Source organism: Monodon monoceros, unplaced genomic scaffold (genome assembly GCF_005190385.1).
Source record: "Monodon monoceros isolate NGI ecotype Baffin Bay Population unplaced genomic scaffold, NGI_Narwhal_1 Super_Scaffold_3, whole genome shotgun sequence".
Classification (NCBI taxonomy): domain Eukaryota; kingdom Metazoa; phylum Chordata; class Mammalia; order Artiodactyla; family Monodontidae; genus Monodon; species Monodon monoceros.
Genome location: NW_021703780.1, coordinates 61,854,518 through 61,877,069, shown reverse-complemented (window position 1 = coordinate 61,877,069; position 22,552 = coordinate 61,854,518). Strand labels below are relative to the sequence as shown.

Here is a 22,552-nt window from a genome sequence, read left to right as displayed (position 1 = left end):
CATTTGTCGGGAGGGCTTAGCTTGGACCAGCAAAGGGTTGCTGTGTGAATCTCGGGAGTGGAGAGAGGGTGGGGTCCTTGGGGAAGAGCCTCCCTCACCTGCCTGTGAAACACCAGCTCCTGCCATTACACTCGGGTTTGTACCACATCCACCTTCTTTGTATTCCTTATATTCATGCCATGCTACCATCTCAGCATCTAGAAACCTGCGTCCTACTTCCCTGCAGGCTTTTCAAGATCTGGCCCAGCTCCTGGCACATCAGAGGTGCCCCATAGATGGATGTTGAATTAACGGGTAAATTGATGACTCCAGGCACACAGGCTCTGGGGCGGCCGGCATAGCCAGACCAGGCTCTGTCTTTCAGATTTGACACACTGCAAGCAGGATCTTTTGCCCTGCTCTGTCCTTCCTCCTCACTCATTCACCCATCCATTCAACCAATATTAATTATTAAGTGCCCGGCACACATGTAGGGCTACCTGGCCAGAGGATTTGAGGATGACTCCGAGGCTCTTTGTCTGGTGGGTTTGGTGGAAAATGGTAGGAAATATGAGAGGAGATGCAGGGCTGGAGGGAGCAGAGGAGTTCCATTTTAGATGCACTGACTGTAGTGCTTGCTGGACCTGCAGGAAGAGCTGTCCAGGGGCACAGAGACACCTGTGTGGAGCTGAGGATGGAGGAGGTGACTTTGTTCATCCTTCTTCAATAAGCGTTCCAGGCCAGAAAGCCCGGAGTGACTTTTTGTTGTTCCTCCAGGTCACCGAATCCACGCTCCAGAGACTTTACTTGGCTATTTCCTCTACCCGAAATTCTCTTTGTAGAAACCCTATCTTTCCTTCAGGTACCCAGGTCAAATGCTCTTTTTCAAAGTCTTCTGGGACCCTCATGATGGGAACCGGTCAGTCAGGCCTCCTTTGGCTTCCACCCTCACTCTGTTTATGCTGCCTTGCCTCTTTCCAGGTGGCCTCTGCCTACCCCTGTCCCCCATTGTGCCATGAGCTCCTGAGGGCAAGGACGGACCCCTCTTCTCTGTGTCCCTCATGGCACCCACCAGTTCTGGCATGAAAGAGTGAATGAATGAACGTTGATAACAGATCAGTTGAACTTTGTCTTCTGGGCAGGCCCACCCCCTTCATCAGCTTACCCTGCAGATGGCCTGGGGGCTGCTCTGCAGGTGTTCAGCTGAGCACATCCCTGGCCTGAGGCTGGGCCTTCCTGAAGACACAGCATGCAAACAGTCTGCCCTGTTGCCTGCCACAGTCCTGCCTCCAGGGCGGCCCTTAAGCTCAGCCTCTCTGTTTGGGCCCCAGGTTCTCTGTGTTCCTGCCAGCAGACATAAGAGGATCTAGAGGCCTCTGACCTCCCAACACATCCCTTTTCTAATTTGCACTTGGAGATACAGACATGGGTTGTGACATTTCTTAATTCTTTTATAATCATGGAAAGGCAAAGCCAAATTGCTAATTTACATAAAAAGATGTTTCAGTGCTCCTGAGAACTAGCCAGTTTTGTATTACTTCATTATTTTTGAAACAGCTTATTGCAATTATTGATGAAAGCAACTTTTAATGTTGCAACACTGTATTTCCAAACAATGAGAGACCCTGGATCTGTCACCCCAAAGCCTGGCTGTTGATTCTGGTGCTGAACCTTGGACCCCACTCTTGTGCCCATCAAGCAGGATCCCTGGTCAGACACCACTGTCGTGCCTTGGCAGCATCCACACCCAGACAGAAGGGCCCCACAGCCTCCTTGAGGGCCTCAAAGACTTGGGCTGGCTCTGCTTCTCCATGGCCAAGTGCTGCTCGCTACATGCCCACTCTCAACAGTGCTGTCTCCCTAGGTCTTGCCCCTCTGCTCCAAGAAACGCTTTTTGTACCAAGTAGTCTAAGCAAAGAATCAAGACCAGCTTTTCAGGACAAGCAGATTTCAGAATAACATATTGTCCAGACTAAACAGTAGAGGGAATGTTTAGACGACCTGCGATTTCCCTCATCGTTAGTACCTGACTTCTTCACTTAGCATCTCCTGGAACTAAGTTCACATCAATACATGCAGGGTGACCTGCTCTTTCTGGGGCCTCCAATGTGTCCCCCTGTAGGCACAGAACCATGCTCTATGTCAGAGGTCCCCAACCTTTTTGGCACCAGGGACCAGTTTCGTGGAAGACAATTTTTTCATGGAACGGGGCGGGGAGGGGCTGGTGAAGGGATGTTGTTCAGGCGGTAATGCGAGCGATGGGGAGCGATGGGGAGCGGCAGGTGAAGCTTTGCTCGCTCGCTGCCGATCACCTCCTGCCATGCAGACTAGTACTTGTCCGTGGCCCGGGGGTCAGGGACCCCTGCTCTGTGTGACCCCACCCCCCACCCACCACCCCCCCACACACCGTGATGGACGTTTAGTTTGCTTGCAATCAGTGAATGATAAGCAGGGCTGCACTGGAGACCCCTGTATGTGAGCCATTGTGCATCAAGGGAGTGTATTTAAAAGATGTAGAAGCAGAATTCTAGTTTTAGAATTTAAAACCAGCTTCCTGAAATAGGGTCGGCTTGTGTACTGAGGACAAAATAGGACATTTATCAAAATGAGATTCCCATCTCCCATCTCATACTGCCACAAAACAAAACAAAAACGAAACAAGTGGTAGGCTATCCTTTACCTCGGTAAATGAGGGAACCGGGAGACAGCTGTTGGTCACTGAGGCCTCTGGCTCTGTTTTCTGGGAGTCGTGTTGTGGTCTCAGTAGGGCCAGGAGGGCCCCATGGGCAGCCTGGGTCAGACAATGGGCAGCCTCTGTTACCTCCGCTAGCTGTGCCAGCCTGCTGCGGACCTCGGTCCAGGCAGCGAGTCCTCTTTCGAACGCTGGGCTGGCTGCTGTGTGCAGATGGAGGGGCATCCTTCTGTCCTAACTGGCTCCCAAGCACTTTAGATACCATCTGTACAGTCAAGATGATCCACAAAGATTCACCTTAGGACCGCTTCTCTGTGTCCCACTCCCTAGGAAGCAGTGAGACCAGAGGGAGGGCAAAACTTAGGGGCTGCCACTCCCCAGGGGCTGCAGACTAGTGGGAGAGGAAAAACATCCCCAATCCAGGCAGCACCAGGGCAGACTTGAGAGGTGGGTGTGGGCTGGGTATCCTCTCGGGTGTGCCAAGCCCAGCCCAGGCACCATTCCGGCTTCCTCTGTCTTCTCCCCGCTGCTGCTTCCCTTCAAGGAACTAGTAGACCTGGGGAGGGGGAGGGGGAGGGGGAGGCGGTGGGGGGGCGCTTATTGGGCCGCAGGGCGTGGCTAACCTCGTGAGGTCACCAAGCGCTGGATAAACGGGTGCAGAGCGAGCGCAGGTGGCAGAGCCTTCGTTCCCGGAGTCGCCTCAAGAGCCCAGACATGAAGCTCTTCTTCCCCGCCCTGCTGTCCCTTGGGGCCCTTGGTGAGTGCGGGTACCTGGGGGCACGCCCCTCCGGGCGGGCGTCCGGGTCCCCTGGCCCCTCAGGGCGGGCATCCCGGTCCCGCGCACCGCCAGGTGGGCACCAGCGCCTGCAGCGGGGGAGGAGCCCGGGAGTGGGCCGGCTCCCGCCCACTCGCCTGGGGAGGGGCTGGAGCAGGGCTCCGCGAAGCAGGTTGGGTCTTTTCCCTAGAGCTGGCAGAGCTCCCCGAAGGGTCTTCCGGGTCCCTGTCCCATTTTGTCCTACCCATAGTACTGTTACATGCATATACATGGGGGGGACAATGAGACTCAGAGAGGGTGAGCGACTTGCCCAAGATACACAGGAGACTGGAGATGGGATCCCAGCTCCTGCAAGGACTATGTAACTTGGGCAAGAGAGAGTCTTTCTGAACCTTAGTTTCATTTAAAAATGGTCCAATCCTCTTCCCACACAGCTGTGAGGAGGGGGCAGGGTCCACCTGCTCTGTGGTAGGCAAAGGTGTACACAAGCCTCCCACTGCAGAAGGTCAGGGGTGGTGGCACAGACCCTGCTGATGGGACCCTTCTGCCAGAGGGTGTGAGAGAAGTGATTGGTTTCTGGTTTTTAATGTGCCAGGACTAGAAGGGGACTAAACAGAAGGGACTAAACAATTGTTTGTTCTGTACCCAAGTATCTGAAATAATTTCTGGGATGCTCCCAGGACACTCACCTATGATGGACATTAGTGATGTAAATGTGAGGGCAGGGCTTCCTGCAGTGGAGGGGGAGGGTCCAGGGCAGCAGCGGTAAGGGCTCGAGGGCGTCAGCACCTAGGCAGTGTGTGTGCATGGGGCTCAGAGTGAAAGCCCAGGTGTCACCCCCTTCCCCCAGAGGCAGCCCAGTGCAGCCTCCTCCTGTCCTAGGGCATCTACTCTGGGCTGGGAGCTTCCTGGATGAAAAGGGGTGGCTAAAGGATAGCAATGAGTTTATGCCCCCAAACCTGTCCCTGTCTTTTCTGGTCCCCTTCTCCAAATTCCTTCCCATGGGTATTGGTTATTTCTCTCTTCTCTAAGGCAGGATTGGCCTAGCCAGGACCAACTGCTCGGGACCAACTTCCCGTCTGCTCCCTGACACGTGGCCTGCTCGGGCCCCCAGCACAGGGTCAGGGCCACCTGGGAGAGGCCCGAGGGGTGGGAAGCCTTGCTTCCTAGAGGTGGTTACGGGCGGTGGTCTGGGTTCTGGCTCAGGGTTGCACCGCTGGGTTCCATTTTCACTTGAATCTTTGGTTGTCTTGGCCCCCACAGAGGTCTGCAGTTTAAATCCTGCAGTCCATGGGATGGTGGCCAATGTCCCAAAGTGTCACGGAATCCTTTGTCCTACCCAGCGGAAGGAGTGGCAGCTGCCCTAGGGGATTCCTGCCCTGCTTCTCATGGGTGTCCTGGCTGGCAAAGGCTGGGTGGGGTGGGAAGAGTAACTCCATCCCAGCCCCTGCCTTTGAGACAGGGGCACTACATGTCTGCACAGAAGGAATCTGAGGATTTGTACTTTCAGGAAGATTTCCTCGAGGCTCAGGTGGGCAGCATCTGAGTGACTGAGACAGATCAGGAGCAAGGCTAGGGATACAGGAGGGGCCAGGCCCAGACCTGCTTCAGGGAGCGTTTTGTCTTGAGAGGGACACACAGCTTCAGAGCTGGCTGGTGGGAGCTGTGGAGGGGATGAGCAGAATGCTGTGTTCTGCACCCAGCCCTGGTGTTTGGGGGGGCTGGGGACTGTGGATCTCAGAAAACCTCTCAGTGACGCTTTAGTTTCTTGGTTCATCCCCTCCCAGAGGAGCAAACGAGCTCTTCCCCATGTTCCCATTCCTGCCCCTGCTCACGCCCTCCCCCCAGCTTGAGGGGTGGTCTTCGTTTTGCTCTCTCCCTTCAGGTCCCATCTATTACTAAGCTAACTTTGGACGCCAACTCCTTATTTGTGCCCTGTTCTCCATTCTCGATGCCTTTCTGCCTGGTTCCTAGGTTTCAGTCCACCTGTCCCTGCCCTCCCAATGAGTCACTGCTCCACTGCTTCCCAATCAGAACTTCTTGGGCCAGCATTGGAGGCTCTCCATGATCTGACCCCAAACACTTTACCAGCCCCATCTCCATGGCAGCCCGTCTCTAACCCAGTTAGCCTAAATAGGCAGGGGGTTTGGTGTCTGACCGCCTAGGTTCAAATCCTAGATCCTAACTTATTAGTTGTGAAACCTTGGGCAAGCCACATAACTAGTTGAAGCCACAGTTTCATCACCTGGAAAATGCGGATATCGGCAAAACTCACAATAAAGAGGGGCTGGGAGGGTTGAAGGAGACAGAACACATGAAGGGCTGAGTAAAGACCTGTGTAGAATGTGCTTGCAGCCGTCGTTGTGCACGTGGCCCATTGTTCCCACCTCTTGGAATGCCCCCACCCCCCATTATTGGCTGAGGTCATGGGGACATCACTCCTGGCTTGGTATTTGTTCTCTTCTCGAGCATTCATCATACTTGGCGTCCTCTTTTTGGGCTTTTGCCTCTCCAGGTAGGAGGTGAGAGCTGGTGCTGTCTGCTCGCATGTTCCTCTGCATATCACTCAGTGCTGTGTATGCAGACAGCATCCAGGACATGCCATTGGGTCACAAATGGCTGAATCTGATAAGGCTAACTCTCACTTCAGGACAGTTCCAGGAAGGTTTCCAAGGACAGATTACACCCCCAGAGATGTCTCTGGGATGATGGCTGGTGGAGGAAGGGTGTGGCAGCCACACCCTTGGCGGGTGTCTCAATACCCTGGTGGGTCTGACTGCGCAGGGGACGGCTCATGAATAGGAGGTGGAAGAGGGCTGAATGGTCCACCCCAAAGCACATCCTAAAGGGGAGGTGGCTTTTGCAACCAAGAGTTTTTTGTTTTTTGTTTTTGGTAACGGCTTTACTGAGGTATATTTTACATATCATAAAATTCACCTATTTAAAGTGTACAATTTAACGATTTTTAGGAACTTTACCAAGTGGTGCAACCATCATGGTAAATCAGTTTTAGAACATTTCCATCCCCCCATAAGAGTCCTCTCTCTGATACAGTGGTGAATGGTGATAACTCAGGCAAACCCACCCACACTGGCAACACCTACTACAGCTACTGACAAGGGGTGCGGTGTATTTTCCTTTGTTCCTTTGGCATCCTCTGGGAGATGCTCGTAGCCACAACCATCTAGAGAGACCCAGATTCCAGGTGGGACGTTGCCACTGCTGAGCAGCCATCACTCAGTGTCCTCAAGAGTCAGATTCCACACCAGAAACACAGGAGTAATAATCTCTTCCCTGCCTGCCTCCCAGGTTCCAGGGGGGGAAAGCAGGTGGAAGAACTCCATAAACTGATAGAAGGCAGCATCATTGTTTTTTACAGGGGATAGGAAGTATGTCAGTCATAGGAGGGCAAAGAATCCAGAGAGACAATCCAGATTGTCTCCTCTAATTTGTTGAGAATTACAGCCCTCTGGCCAGCATGGTGTTGGCATTAGGCTAGCAAGACACCTCCATTTGAGGAGAGTGGCCTGACTTAGCCACAGAATGGAGAGGGAAGGGGAGGACAACTCCATGAGAGGGTGAGGCAGTCTCTTCCATGGGCAGTGGTGGAGCCCTCACTCCTCGGCTTCTTTCTCCCAGGACTGTGTCTGGCTGTCCCCAAGAAAAATGTTCGATGGTGCGCCATATCACAACCAGAGTGGTTAAAATGCTACCGATGGCAATGGAGGATGAAAATACTGGGTACTTCCTCTGTCACCTGTGTGAGGAGGACCTCTCGCTTTGAATGTATCCAGGCCATTGCAGTAAGTCCATGCAATAGGTTGGGTGGGACCAGACTGAAAGGGACAGGATCCGAGCGCAATAGAATATGTGTTCTCCCTGCTCCCTCTGTCCTTCTTCCTGGACACCTGTAAGCTGGGAGCTGTCCTCTCTCATAGGACACGATGCTATTTTGAAAGCAGAAATTAACATTCTGAAGTGGAGAACCACGTGTAGGGAAACTGGGATGGCCACAGAAATTGTGAATAAGCCAACAATTTGAAAGCACCAGAGTGAATATGCAACAGCTCTGACAAGTGACTGCCATTTACACTCTATAAAGAACTCTAATTGGTAAGAAACGTAGGATCATATAAGAAAAGCAACGTGAGGAGATGGAGTTCGTAATGAATAAAAATACTGATGAAAATGTTCCCCTTCATAATCAAGAGAAATACAAATCTAAGCAATTTGTTAGCACCCGCATTTCCTAAATAATAACCCTTAATAAAGTGAAACCCTGGCCCACTGGTGAGTCTATAGTGAAATTGATCCTCATAGTGAGTGGCATTCCAAGTTAGAAACGAGTCAGCTGGAAAGCAGAATGGCAATGACAGCCAAGGCCTTGAAGATAAAATGCCTATTGTCTGGGCGATCCCACCCTCAGATGCCTATCCGGAGGCAACAGGTCATCAGAAGGAAAAACAAGCTATGAGGACAAAGCTGTCCATAAAAGTACAGTTTTAACAGCAAAGAGTTAGAAGGAACCCAAGTGGTGAACATTGGAGGGAATTTTTAAAATTTAGCTTAATAAATTATGGAACAGCCACATTTATAATGAAATATCATGAAGTCAATAAAATCAATAAAGGCACTACAGAAGTAAGAAAATGTAGTCAGTTTTAGATGAATAAAACAGTCCACAAAACATTATCTATACCAGGTTGCAAATATGAGAAATAGGTAAGCATATGAGGGGTAATATGCCAAAGGGAATGAACGTGGTCTATTATTATGATAAGTTTCAGATATATTAAGAGTTAAAATTTCTATTTAATAAACAAGAACTTAAAAGAAATATAGAGCAAAAACAGGGGAGAAAGCATCTAGAACAACTTTTAATATAAATGACCACGAAGGTTGCAATCCGCGGAGAGATCTAAGCCACGTGAAAAAGCGGCCACCCGCCAGCCTCAGGAGTCAAAGCAGTTCCACTGGGGCTCATTACCCAAAAAGAGGGGGCTTGGGCTTGTGCCACCTCTCATGGCACCTGCGAGGACATGACTGAAAGCTGACCCTTTGGAAGATCCTTCCAGCCATGGAGGTTTCTGACCTTCTGAAGTTCACTTGCGTGGCTTAGGGTGGGTTTTCTCCTAAGCCGGTCTGGTCTCTGCTTTCAGGCAAAAAAGGCAGATGCTGTGACCCTGGATGGTGGTTTGGTGTTTGAGGCAGGCCTGGACCCCTACAAACTGCGGCCGGTAGCGGCAGAGGTCTACGGGACGGAAAAGCGTGAGTTGCCCCTGGGGACCCAGAAGGTGGGGTGGCCTGGGCCCTGGGCTCCGTGGAGTCAGAGTGGATGAGCCACAGAGGTGGTGTCTCGGGCAGCATCACACTTACAGGGAACGGAGTCCCTGGGCTCTTTGGGCCGGTCACTGACCCACCGGGGAAACAGAGCAGGCTCTGGGCTGCAGTGACCGGGTGAAACGGCAGCACACATTCCCCTTCCCACTGGGGGCTCGGCCAGCCTGGGCTGTTTCTCTCCCTCCGGTCCAGGCTAAGAGCTCTCGATTCTTTCTGCTCTTTTGCAGAGCCCCAAACCCAGTATTATGCCGTGGCTGTAGTGAAGAAGGACAGCAACTTTCAGCTGAACCAGCTACAAGGCCGGAAGTCCTGCCACACGGGCTTTGGCAGGTCCGCCGGGTGGAACATACCTATGGGGATACTTCGCCCGTTCTTGAACTGGACAGGGCCACCTGAGCCCCTCCAGAAAGGTAAGATGGCTGGGGGAGGGGTGTTGGGGGTGATCTCAGGCTGGGGTCTCTACTCCAGTGGCACATACACAAGCCACTTCGGGATGGCCCAGGTGGACATGTGGGATGACTCCAAGGCAGGGGTGAAGCTAACTGATGTGAAGCCTGCAGGGGCAGGGTCTGCCCGCACCAGCAGCCCTGCGAGGTGGCAGCTGAGTCTGTTCTCAGCCAAAGTACATCTCTCTGAGCTGCTAGCTTTGCAAAGGCTGACAGGCAGGGGTGGAGGGAGTGCACACTGGGGGGTGCCACTGGCTGTGGCCCGGTGGGCTCACACTCTGGTTCATTTCTCTCTGTTCAACAGCTGTGGCCAAATTCTTCTCTGCCAGCTGTGTTCCCTGCGTGGATGGAAAAGAGTACCCTAACCTCTGTCAGCTGTGCACGGGGACAGGGGGAAATAAATGTGCCTGCTCCTCCCAGGAACCATATTTTGGCTATTCTGGTGCCTTCAAGTGAGTGAGACTGTCCTCTTCTCCCCAGTGGCCCACATGTCCTCCGGCTAGGAAGCGCTCGTGTCTCTGGTCCCAAATAGAGCTCAGTCAGCTAGTGCGGACCATCGAGGAGGTCCAGTCCTACTGCTGTGCAGACAGAGAAACTGAGTCCGAAGAGGGTGCCCAGTGCATCTTCCCAGTGCACTTTCCCCTCTAGCCCCCCAGGCCCGACATGTGCCCTCTTACCTCTGCACCAGCCCCATGAGCAGCCACCTGGCCAGTGGCCCCTTCTGTCCCCCCAGAGAACCCTGAATCGGGCTTTGTCCCTCTGTTGCCCTGGGTTCCTCCTGCTGACTCTGTCCCCTCCATAACCACAGAGGGACTGAAGGAGTCTTGTCATGAGAAGACCAGTCCCAGTCTCCTGGCCAGGCAGGGCAGCCTGGCCTGTCCCGGAGCCAGGAGGCAGTGGGCTCCTACTGACTGGCCCCAGCGCCTCTCTGCAAACCCCCCACCCAACTGATGCTGCCCCTGTTCCCCCATCTGCCTCTCGGACTCAGGCATTTTGCGCAGGGAGGCCTCCTTGCTTCTCCACTGGCCAGGGCACATCTGCCACTTAGTCCTGGGAGAAAAAAGCTACATGGCCAAGGACACTACTTTTACCCTCTGGTGTAGAGGCTTCGAAACTCTTTTACATAGAAGGACAAAGTTTGGCCCTCTAAGCCCTTAAAGCAGAAAGCAGGGGTCTCCTGCCAGCACCTGAGCGCTTCTTCCTTAGAATTCACCTGGAGGTGACCCCTGAAGGCTTCCCAGTGGGGATGCCCCAAAGCCTGATGGCCCTGCCCTCCACAGATCAGGAGCCCACAGAAGACAAGCCGCAGGACCCTGTTCCACAGGGAGGCACGAGGAAGAAGTCGGGGAGGGCCGCTCTGTGCTGACCCTTCTGGTGCTTTCTCATCCCACAGGTGTCTGCAGGACGGGGCTGGAGATGTGGCTTTCGTGAAAGACAGTACAGTGTTTGGTAAGAGAGGAAGAGCCACGGGTACTGCCTCCTTTCCTTTTCTTTCCTTATTTTATTTCATTTCATTTTATTGTAATTCCAAGTAGTGAGCTAATTTGACTCCTCACTTCCTGGCCCACGATCATCAAGGTTCCCTACAGAGCATAGCTCTTATTTTATGTTATTTCATATTTTAAACGATCAGTTTTCTTCAAATCTCCCATGCCCGCTGTCTTTCTCTTCCCCCTCAAAGACGCCCATGCCAACATATTTGACACATGTCCTCCGAGATATATAGGTGGTCTTGCAAAATGTGTAGTGCTGGTTTGTGTTTCTGGATTCTAAGCTCACAGAAGCTTTACTGATCATTATCGATCATGATGTGATCAAGGTTTTCCACTCAGCATTTTGTTTTGGAGATTTATCCATGTTGTTGTACTTGTCTGGTTCAGTGGTTCTAATAGATGAGAAATGCTCCATGGAAAGCACACATCACTTTTTTTTTTTTTTTTTGGCTGCATTGGGTCTTCGTTGCTGCGTGCGGGCGTTCTCTAGTTGCAGCAAGCGGGAGCTACTCTTCGTTGCGGTGCCTGGGCTTCTCATTGTGGTGGCTTCTCTTGTTGTGGAGCACGGGCTCTACGCGCGTGGGCTTCAGTAGTTGCAGTGCGTTGGCTGAGTAGTTGTGGCTCGCAGGCTCTAGAGCGCAGGCTTAGTAGTTGTTGCAACTAAGCGCACGGGCTTAGTTGCTCTGCAGCATATGGGATCTTCCCGGACCAGGGATCACACCCGTGTCCCCTGCACTGGCAAGCGGGTTCTTACCCACTGTGCCACCAGGGAAGTCCACACACATCACATTTTATTATCTATGGTTGTAAAGCAATAGATATGTCATTGTTGGTTTATTTTGCATTTCTCTGACGTCTAGTGAGTTTGATCATCTCAATATATTTGCTAGTAGTTTGGGCTTCCCTTTCTTCTTTTATGATCTTTGACTATTTTCCTCTTGATTTTCATGTCTGTTTCTTCATGATTTTGATTCAAGGCTAGGCATTCCTTCTCTCTAGATATCCAGCCATTGTTGGTTCTAGACTTTAGGAACGTCTTTTCTCAGTCAAAAAATCTGTCAGTAGCACCTTTGTTGAACAGAAGCCCTTGATATTGATAAGGTCAAATTGGTCACTTTTGCCCTGGTGGTTTGTGTTTTGGGGACTTTTAAAGATGCCCTCTTCCCTCCAGATCATAAATATTTTCTACAATAAGATTTATAGACTCCCCTCCCTAACACACACTTGTTTGTTCATACGTACTCTACCTAGGAAATCAGGTATGGATTTAGCTTCAGTATTTCCCCCCTTTAGAGTGAGATCATTTTCCTTACAGTAACGACTGTAAAAAATTCCACCCTTTTCCTACTGATATGTGGAGCCTCCTATACATCAAGCTTGTTTATAATCATGGATCAGTTTCTGAGCTATTTTGTTTCATTGGTCTATTTGTATTTTTCTGCATTTATTACTCTGGCTTGTAATGGTTCTTAATAGCTTGTGGGGGTCTGGGGAGAGAGAGAGTGCACGCAAGCACCTTCCCCCAACACTTTGCTATTTATTTTCTAACTAAAATTTTAGAATTATTTTGTTGAATTTCTAAAAACATCATACTTTAAGTAGAATTGTATTGAATTTAAATTGATTCATGAAAAATTGACATATTTATGTCAAACTGTCCAATCCCTGACCATGATAAATCTCTCCCTTCTTTTTTTTTTTTTTAAAATAAATTTATTTATTTTTGGCTGCATTGGGTCTTTGTGCTGCGCACAGGTTCCTCCTTGTGGTGGCTTCGCTTGTTGCGGAGCATGGGCTCTAGGCGCGTGGGCTTCAGTAGTTGTGGCTCGCTGGCTGCAGTAGTTGTGGTTTATGGGCTCTAGAGCACAGGCTCAGTAGTTATGGCATATGGGCTTAGTTGCTCTGCGGCATATGGGCTTTTCCCGGACCAGGGATCGAGCCCGTGTCCCCTGCATTGGCAGGCGGATTCCCAACTACTGCGCCACCAGGGAAGCCCAATCTCTCCCTTTTGATCACACCTCTTTTTATGTCCCTTAATAGAACTTACAGAACTTAACATTTTTCTCTTGGTCTCCTGCATTGTTTGTTTTTGTTTTATTTTGGCTGCGCAGCATGGCTTGCAGGATCTCAGTTCTCCAACCAGGGATTGAACCCAGGCCACGGCAGTGAAAGCACCGAGTCCTAACCCCTAGGCCCCCAGGGAACTCCTTCCTGCATTGTTTAATGAGGCTAATTACCAGCTATTCAATGGTTTTAGTTGCTATTATAGTATCATATTCTGTATTAGTTTCTGTTTTATTATTGCTAATGAGAGTAACACTTGATTTTTGTAGTGTTGCCTTGCTGGGCTCTCTTGTTAGTTTTATTAGTTTTTTCTTGGTTTCATTGGCTTTTCTATGTAGGTGAGTACCTCATCTTTAAAAAATTAGAGTTTGTCTTTTTCCCAGTGCTTACATCTCTTATTTCTTTAGTAAATTGTGAAATCCAGGTCGTCTGATACTGTGTTGGCAACATGACAGCTTTGCCTTGTTCCTGATTTTGAAGTGACTGTTTAAATTTTCTTCTTTTAGAATGATTTTGCTGTAGATATTTTGATAAGTGGCATTTATCAAGTTTAATAACCTTTGCCAAGTTCTCTGTTACTTGTTTTCCAAAACTAAAAAAAAAAAAAAAAAAGCACATATAGATGTTGAACATATAAATGCTTTTTCTGCACCTATTAGGATTAAGATGATCTCATGGTTTTCCTTTAACCCATTCTTGTCATGAATTACTTTAGCTTCTTTGACATTCAGCCATTCTTTTGTGAATGGAATAAACTGATAAACCTTAATCCTGATCTATTAGTTTTAAAATACTGTGTTATATTGAGTTCGCTAATTATTTTAGATTTTTGTGTTTATGTTCATAAGTAAAATAGGTCTGTAATTATTCCCTCCTGTACTTCTTTCTCTGATTTTGAGATCAAGATTATACTAAGCTCATAAAACAACTTGGGTCAGTTTCCGTCACTTCATGTATTCTGAAGCAGTTTACATGTGATATAGATGAACAGTTCCAAATTGGGATGAACTCACTCATAAAAATAATCTTTTCTTTTGATACACCCAAGTGTTGAGATGTGGCTCAACTGTATTTCTTGCTTTAAAATTTTTCTTGTTTTTATTCTTGCTGGAGATGTGGGTAAGGCAGCAGCCCCTGGCTGGCCCCCTGGGCTTGTCTCCGTCATGTGACCCTTTTCTAGGTGGAGTTGCCGTGGAAACAGATGGGTCTGGTTCACCCTCCTTGGCTTGCCAGGCAGGAGTTGCAGCAACCCCAGGGCCTGTATGATGCAATCAGAGGAACGTGGGCTTTGCCCCTAAGGCTTTCTGGGCACTGTCTTTACCTTTCTGGACATTCTGGAGCAATCCACTGCCTTTCTGACCCCTAGTTTTGTCAACTGTGTAAGATGTCTCCTCCAGCTCAAATTCTATGGGGGAAGGGGGACTACAGCTCACGGCTACTGTCTGGGGTTGCCTCATCTGGGCTCCCCTCCACCTCCCTCTTTCCCTAGAGAACCTGCCAGCGAAGGCTGACAGGGACCAGTATGAGCTGCTCTGCCCAAACAATACTCGGAAGCCAGTGGATGCATTCAAGGAGTGCCACCTAGCCCAGATCCCTTCTCATGCTGTTGTGGCCCGAAGTGTGGATGGCAAGGAGGACTTGATCTGGAAGCTTCTCCTCAAGGCACAGGTATCCCCACCCAGAGTACCCCTAACCTGCTTGGATTTGGTGGTGGGGGGGGGTTCCTTCCTTCTTTCCCTAACTACCCGCCACTATAGAAGTCCTCTGTAGCCTCACTGCACAGATGCAGTGGCTTGCCTGTCTCTAGGCCATATTCCACACAGCAGGAACAATGAAGCCCCTTCTAGCATTACGGACTGGTGGTGTCTCATGGGCTGGAGTAGAAGCAGGGGGAGGACAATGCGATATTCTCAGGGCTGTAAGGTGCTTGGAACCCAGCAGCTTTTTAAAGATGAAGTTATAACTGAGCTATGTCACAGGGATGGCTTGAGTCCCTCTATGGGAGGAAGTCAACCAAGGTTCCTCCTCTCAGAGTCATCCCTAAGTTCCAGATGTTCTTTTTCAACATCGTGTTTTTGTTTCCTATTTACCACTGACATCATAATTCTCTTTTCCCTTAATTAGGAGAAGTTTGGAAAAAGCACTCTACAGGGGTTCCAGCTCTTTGGCTCTCCTCGTGGGCAGAAGGACCTGCTATTCAAAGACTCTGCCCTTGGGTTTTTGAGGATCCCCTCAAAGATAGATTCTGGGCTGTACCTGGGCTTCCGCTACCTCACCGCATTGCAGGGCCTGAGGGAAAGTGAGTGAGGGCCAGGCAGGCCCCAAGGGCAGGCTGGTGTGGGTGGTAAGCCATGGGTGAGGCCTTTGGGGAGCACCTCACCCCCACCCCATGGGAAGTTTGGCCCTGCTCTGTAGTGGTCACTTGGCCATCTCCAAGCCACTGGAGGTCTTCACCATGGTAGGTTTGATGTGAGTGTGAGCATCTTCTGTGCACCAAGTCAGGTGAAAAGTGTCTCCAAAGGAATGTGTCGCCTCCTGATAATACTGCCACAGGTCCCTGTGTGCGTCAGGCTCCCCAGCCCTGACGAAAGAGTCAGTTTGCCTCCCAGGAAGTGAGAAGTATGAACATGAACCAAGAGAGCCAGGGCCCCTCCTGGGATAAATCCAGAGGCCTGGTGGGACGTGGCCCAGTGCCTGGGCCCTGAACTTGGCTGGGATACCACATTGGGCCAGCTCAGCCATGGCTCCTTCTCCACTGGAGGCTTCAGATGGGGTCTGGGTGAACTGGGAAGCTGCGCTGTTGTCAGTGGTGGTGACTGTCTGCCTTAGGGGAAGTCAGGACGGGGCTCAAGTTCCCCTAGGCCATCTCTTGGGGCTGCCACTGTTTCTGTGTCCTGGAGCTTTCATCCAGTAGGACAGAGATATTAGGCAATATCTCGGTATCTCTTTCATTACACTAAAGCTTGAAGGGTGGATTAGAAGCCGGGGAAGCCTCCAAAGGAACAGAAATGAGACACAAGGAGGGCTATGCCTGAAGAAGGGTTTGGGGAGCTGAGAGTGGAGGGGGGAGAGGAGCATGTGAAAGGGAAGAGGCGCAGGTGTCTGATTCCACTCTTCCCTGGAGGAAGTAGCTGCCGCCCAGCGAGCATCGGGGCAGGAAGGGGGCTCTGAGTGGAGCCGGCGCTCCAGGGAGGTCGGCGGGCCTGGGTGTCCCTCGCTGGGCTCAGGGCACCTGCCGACCGCCATGTCCCCGGGCAGCTTTAGCGGAGGTGGAGGCGCGGCGCGCGCGGGTCGTGTGGTGCGCGGTGGGACACGAGGAGGAGCGCAAGTGCCGGCAGTGGAGCCTCCAGAGGAACCAGAGCGTGGCCTGCGCCACGGCCTCCACCACCGAGGACTGCATCGCCCTGGTGCTGGTAGGTGGCCGGCGGCGGGCCTGCGGGCGATGCGGGCGGGGCAGCGCTCCTAGGAGACCGAGGTCACGGGCATCTGGTCTGAAGTGAGGCGGACCTTAGAAGCGCTACGGCCCCGGGGGCGGGGTCTGCTCGCTCCTGCGCAGTGTGGGAACAGACACAGCTTTCCGCCTGCAATCTGTTTACTGTGGGCTTTCCAATCTGATTTTAAGAACGAGTTGCGATGAATGCAGGTAATTTGGAAAATATAGAAAGATGTGATGTAAAAACAAACAAAACACTGGGACCTCATGCAGAGATACCACAGTTAGAGTTTTGCTAACTTCCCACTCCAGGATTTCTCGGTTCATCTCAGTTTAGGCTCGGAACAGTACTGGGTCGTTCCAGTTACGTAGTTTGAGTCCTTTTCACTTAACAGTGTATCATGGCCATTTCCCCACGTGACATATTCTTTGAAAACACTTTCAAAAGTGATTTCAGGATATCTTTTATATGGTGTGGCACAGTTTAGCCATGACCCTATTCTTCTTTGTCTCCTTATTTTGTTGTTAACAATAACCCTGTGCTGTGCAGCCTTGAATAGAAATCTTTATCCACATCTCCTATTAGCTTTAATAATGTTGTAAAAAAATTATTACTTAGGGAGTTTTACAATCTTGATGAATCCGTGTTCCAATTCTGGAGCGTGGGCTCGTTCATTCTGATGGTGAGCGAATTTCATTGTTTCTGCCCACTTGAATAGCTTCTGTGTAGCACTTTGAGTGTAGTGCTAATGAGCAGAGACTAGACAAGACCAGCTCTTCCCATCTGTCTCCTCAGTGAGGGAGGCTGGTCCAGGAGGGCATCCCAACAGTACTCCAAGTGCAGAAAGGGATTTTGTTCAGAGGACCGGGCTATCTGTACCCGGTCTTTCCAATGGAAGCGACAGCATGAAAGGCATGTAGGTCTGGTAGAGAATTAATAGTGCACATGGCATTTCCTTGGGGTCCTCAGTTCAACCCTTGCTGCTTTACTGGGGCACCTGACAGCCATTCTCTTAGAGCTGTAAAGGCAGGCGGGACAGGAAACAGCCTCACTGTGGTGCTGGAGATATGCTTTGTCTTGGCAGAAAGGAGAAGCTGATGCCCTGAGCTTAGATGGAGGATATGTCTACACTGCGGGCAAGTGTGGTTTGGTGCCTGTCCTGGCAGAGAACCAAAGTAAGTGGAGAAGAGTCCTCTCTGGTTTATTCCCTCAGGGCTTCGGGGGTGGGGTATAGAGAGGAGTAACCCCACTCTGTGGGTCCAAGTGGAGACATTAAAATGGACAGATACGTTCAAACAGGAGAATCAGGGGAAAGAATAGATGACAGGGGCCATGTTACCCACACAGCCTATTGTAGTGAGAACTGACAAAGCCCAGATTGGTTTCCTCTTTTTAATTTTTAAAAAGATTTTAGTAAAGTATAATATATATGCAGAAAAGTGCACACAAGTGTACAACTCAAGGACATTTCACAAAGTGGTACATCCCCAAGCGCTAGGGCCCAGAGCAGGACACAGCAGGTTCCACAAGTCTCCTTGTGTCCTCCTGTCACCAGCCCCCTTACTCCAGCAAGGGTAATGACTCCTGACTTCAAATGGCACAGATCAGTTCTGCCCGTTTTTGAACTCTATGTAAAAGGAGTTGCACAGCATGTGCTTTTAAAAATGTCTTTTGCTCAGCATTATACCTCGTTTTGTAGTATTCTATTTTGTGACTCCACTGCAGTTATTTATTCTACTATGGATGAGCATTTGGGTAATTTCCAGTTGGCTGCTGTGGATAGCGTTGGTATGAGCATCTGTGTCTGTGTCGTTTGGTGAGCACGTATATGCATTTCTGCTGCATGGAACTGCTGGGACAGTCTCTTTGGACTTGACTCTGCAAAGACAAATACCTTCTGATTTCACTCCTATGTGGAATATTTAAAAAAAAAAGTGAACAAACCAAACCAAATCAAACAAAAACAAACGCACAGATTCAGGGAATAGAGTAGTGGATACAAGAGGGAAAGGGGGAGTGGGGGGAGAGGGAAAGGGGTAAAGGGCGTCAGCTGTAGGTGATGGATAGAAACTAAACTTTTGGTAGGTATATAGAAGTCAAAATATAATGCTGTATGCGTGAAACTTAAATAATGTTATAAACCAATTAAATATACTTTTCCAATAAAACAACACCTACAGATTCACATTATCCATCACATGAAACAGGAGTGATGCGACTTTTTCCCAAGGAGAAGCCAGTTACTGAGTCTGAAAGCATGGATCTCCCCATGCTGAAGGGACATAAGAAATGCTACTTTATCCTTAGCCTCTCCAGAGGGAACTAGAGGAGGTCAGGCAGGTGAGACAAGGTGCCCCTCACCTCCAATGGGCGAGGATTAGGTAGGAGTACTTTGGTTGCAAATGACACAATCCCATTGCCAAGTGGCTTAAATAAAAAAGATAGTTGATTGGTTTATGTGGTGATTGAACTGTCCAGACGTTAGTTTCAGCAGTTCCACCCCTGGGTACATCCCCAGACGTGTATGAAGATGTCAGTGACAATATTGGAAGCAGTGAACTTAGGAGCCCTAACTCAGCTCAATAAGTTACAGACAGTAAGGCGGTTTGAACTTAAAAACACAGTATTGGGACAAATACCATATGATATCACTTATATGTGGAATCTAAAATATGGCACAAATAAACCTATCTACAAAACAGACTCACAGACATAGAGATCAAACATGTGGTTGCCAAGGGGGAGAGGGAGAGGGAGAGGGAGAGGGAGAGGGAGGGACTGGGAGTTTGGGGTTGGTAGATGTAAACTATTATATATAGGATGGATAAACAACAAGGCCCTACTGTACAGCACAGGAAACTATATCCAGTCTCCTGGGATAAATGATAATGGAAAAGAATATTTAAAAAAATGTGTCTGTGTATAACTGAGTCACTTTGCTGTACAGCAGAGACTGGCACAACACTGTAAATCATCTATACTTCAATTAGGGCATTCCCTGGCGGTCCAGTGGGGTTAGGACTCGGTACTTTTACTGTCGGGGCCCAGGTTCGATCCCTGGTCGGGGAACTAAGATCCTGCAAGCCACATGGCACGGCCAAAAAAAAAAAAAGAGCTTAAAAACACAGTATTGGGTTGAAAATTTAAAAAAAAGGAGGAAACTTAGTGAAGTCTATAATACAATGCCATTTATTTATATTAAAAACACATATACACAAAACCATGCCAGTATATGTTCTTTGATATGTGTGTACCTTTGAAAAATATATGATCACAATAAAACATGTGTTTCATGACGTTTTGCTTGTCTTTATTCTTTCAGAATCCTCCAAAAGCAACAGCTTAGATTGTGTGCACAGACCAACGGAAGGTGAGTTGGAATCGATCACTTTCAGAGTCAAGGGTAGGTTTTTGTATCTGGAGGAGGAGGTGGTGGGAACTTAAAAAAACCTCACAGAGATGCAGCCATAGAAGCTGTAAGTTCTTTTGCAGATGCAAATCATTCATAGATGAGTAACTATAATTACGTTTTTATGGACCTTCATACATGGCAGAGAAATATAAGAGTTCCTCATTTTGTCCTGACCACGGTGAAGGTGGGGTGTTACACCCCCATCTCATTTGGACGCGGAAAGTGTCCCGGATGTCACTCACAGCCATTGATAATACTGTGGCAGATCCTGGCCTGGAACCAGGTCCCTTGTGCTAAATGCCTTGCCCTGTGCACCAGCCCACCTGCCTGCCAGAGCTGGTGCTTCCTCAACTTCGGCAGAGCTCTGCACTTGCCGGCAGCGGAGTCTGCCCGGTGCGTGCTCTCAGGAGGAGGACTGCACCCCATTGACCCTCTCTCAGCACAGGGAGGTCCTTGGGGACACACCCCCTGCATGCACACAGCACTTATTCCGGCGGCCATCATTGCTCTGGCCTGATGCGGTTGGTGTATTGCATGTTGCAGTTGGCGATCTACGCACTCTTGGGGTCATGCTTCTTGGTCAGTGTTCGTGGCTTTAGTAGCCCACGTCTAAAATAGAATGAACTGCCGGTTTATAACTCAGGGGCAGTATCTGGCTGGTCAAGGACTTCAAGGATCAGCTTACTATTTCATTTCATAACCCAGATCAATCTCATTTTAACAGAGAGCAGCAGCTTAAACTTTGTTGGTCTCTTGGACAGTGGCCAGTCATCCGGGGGAATCATTGCCTGGTGATGCTTCTTGACCTTCGTTGGCTTGGGTTGCACACAGCTGCAGTAGAGTGCATGGACCGGGCCCTGGGAGGCTAAGACCTGCTCTTCTCTTGTCCAAGGGTATCTTGCCGTGGCAGTTGTCAAGAAGGCAAATGCTGAGCTCACATGGAATTCTCTGAGAGGCAAGAAGTCCTGCCACACTGCCGTGGACAGGACCGCAGGCTGGAACATCCCCATGGGCCTGATCGCCAACCAGACAGGCTCCTGCAAATTTGGTAGGAGTCCCGAGGGAGTCGTGGGTCGGCCATCCTGAGGGGCAGGCTGGGCTCCTCTGTAGAACTCAGGGAGGGGAGGTGTGGGGACTTGCAGGCTGACCGTGGCTTACAGGCCTTTTCTGGTGTAAGCAAGATCCCCCTGCGGCTTCCTTCTGCAGCTTCTCCACACAGCACTTCCCACACCCCCTCCACCCCACACGAAGGCGCAAAACTGGAGGATTGGTCTGTTTCTCTGTACCCTAAGAATGGATGCAGGTCCTGAGAAGTACAAATGTCACTTTTTGCTTCCTGGAGCTCCGGATCTAAATTCCTCCCAGGCACTGGCTTCTCAATTTGGGAAAAACCATCTGCCTTCCTCATGAAAGGTGACTTCTGTTACTAAACAGAACTGACGTCTTACTCCACGCTGTAGAGGAAACTGAGTAAGACCTCCAGGCTTTTGGCTCAGCCTCGCCTCCTGGCTGCACGCCGTGCTCACACCCCACACGTGAGCCACGCCCTACCTGCCGTGGGCCTGGTGACGTGGAGCTGTGTGCCACATTCTTTTCATGGCCCACCTCCCGGGCAGGCATCTGCTCAAGTGGGGCCCTGCTGCATTTTGAATGGGTCTGTGATCCTGGCTTGGCGGGCTCTCGTGTGGCTCTGTTCCTCACTATCAGTGCACACTGGTGTCGCCCTCTATGACCCCACGGCAGCCTCCAGGTTGTGGGCAAGCTGCCAGGACCACAGTGGGACACTCCCAGCCCTAGCCCGAGCTTGGCACGTGGCATGGCTCTTCCAGTGGCAGGGGCTGCACGAGTTGGATAATGGGTGCTACTTGCTTGTCGGGGCAGGGCTTTCTTGTCACCTTTATTTCCTCTCTTTTCAATCTGTATTAATCCATGTTAACTCCTTAATGTGGGTTAAATCACATGGTGGGTTGGTTCGTATTAGGTTCAGCTGCAAGGACAGAAAACCCCCAGTAGAAGTGAATAGAAGTTTATTTCTCTCCCACGTGAGTGGAGTCCAGCAGTGGATTGTCCAGAGCTGGCAGGACAACTACATGGTGTCAAGGGCCCAGGTTTCAAACATCTGGCTATTCTGAAACATATGTGGCTTCCGTGCTCAAGGTCGCTCATGGCCCATGTCACATCTGGGGGTCCAATCCCCACTTCTGCATTCCATGTGCAGAATGAAGGAAGGGAAGAAGGGGCAAAACACGTGTGCCAACTGTCTTTTAAGGATGTCAGGACACTGGCACCCAACACCCCTGCTCATATTTCACTGGTGATACTTAGCCATGTGGCTTACTAGCCACAGAGTAAGGCTTGTCTCTGTTCTAAGGGACCAGGCGCCCAGGTAAAAAGCAGGGTTCCTATTACTGAGGAAAAGGGGAAATCAGATCCTGGAGTGGACATTTTGCAGCTTCTGCTGAGATGGCCATCAGGTTCATCAAGTTGAGTCCCCAGCTCGAGGCTGTGATGATGGGACCCTTTGTACCATTACACATTCTCTTCCCCAGCCCCAATCAGGTTTCCTGTCTCAAGTACCTACAGTCTCAAGTTTTTCTGAACCTTGGTGGGGCCCGGGTTGGTGGTAACATGTTACTGTGTGTTATAATGACTGTGTTCTATCTGCCTTGGGCAATATGATGAATGGAAACCAAGCCACATCACCTGTTAGGTAAAGACCGCTTATCTTGACTCAGGTAGGAAGAGCTGACTCGCCGTGCTTCTTCTCTGCAGATGAATTCTTTGATCAAAGCTGTGCCCCTGGGGCTGACCCGAAATCCAGGCTCTGTGCACTGTGTGTTGGCGATGACCGGAACATGGACAAGTGTGTGCCCAACAGTAAGGAGAGGTACTATGGCTACACTGGGGCTTTCAGGTG

The 22,552-nt window shown here is 50.0% G+C and overlaps 1 protein-coding gene across 3 annotated transcripts in view; it reads left to right on the top strand.

Moving 5' to 3' along the window:
• The first annotated feature begins 3,385 nt into the window (after positions 1-3,385).
• LTF (lactotransferrin) overlaps positions 3,386-22,552 on the top strand; it is a 28,093-nt gene continuing 8,926 nt past the window's right edge. The window contains exons 1-14 of one of the 3 annotated variants that reach the window (XM_029242563.1): positions 3,386-3,432; positions 3,619-3,623; positions 7,086-7,249; positions 8,606-8,714; positions 9,014-9,196; positions 9,537-9,684; positions 10,626-10,681; positions 14,279-14,457; positions 14,914-15,088; positions 16,048-16,202; positions 17,308-17,398; positions 19,546-19,593; positions 20,528-20,683; positions 22,408-22,549. In XM_029242563.1, the coding sequence (XP_029098396.1) occupies positions 3,386-3,432; positions 3,619-3,623; positions 7,086-7,249; positions 8,606-8,714; positions 9,014-9,196; positions 9,537-9,684; positions 10,626-10,681; positions 14,279-14,457; positions 14,914-15,088; positions 16,048-16,202; positions 17,308-17,398; positions 19,546-19,593; positions 20,528-20,683; positions 22,408-22,549 (1,658 nt within the window). The remainder of the gene's footprint in view (positions 3,433-3,618; positions 3,624-7,085; positions 7,250-8,605; positions 8,715-9,013; positions 9,197-9,536; positions 9,685-10,625; positions 10,682-14,278; positions 14,458-14,913; positions 15,089-16,047; positions 16,203-17,307; positions 17,399-19,545; positions 19,594-20,527; positions 20,684-22,407; positions 22,550-22,552) is intronic. The other 2 variants (XM_029242562.1, XM_029242561.1) reach the window with 2 other exon arrangements.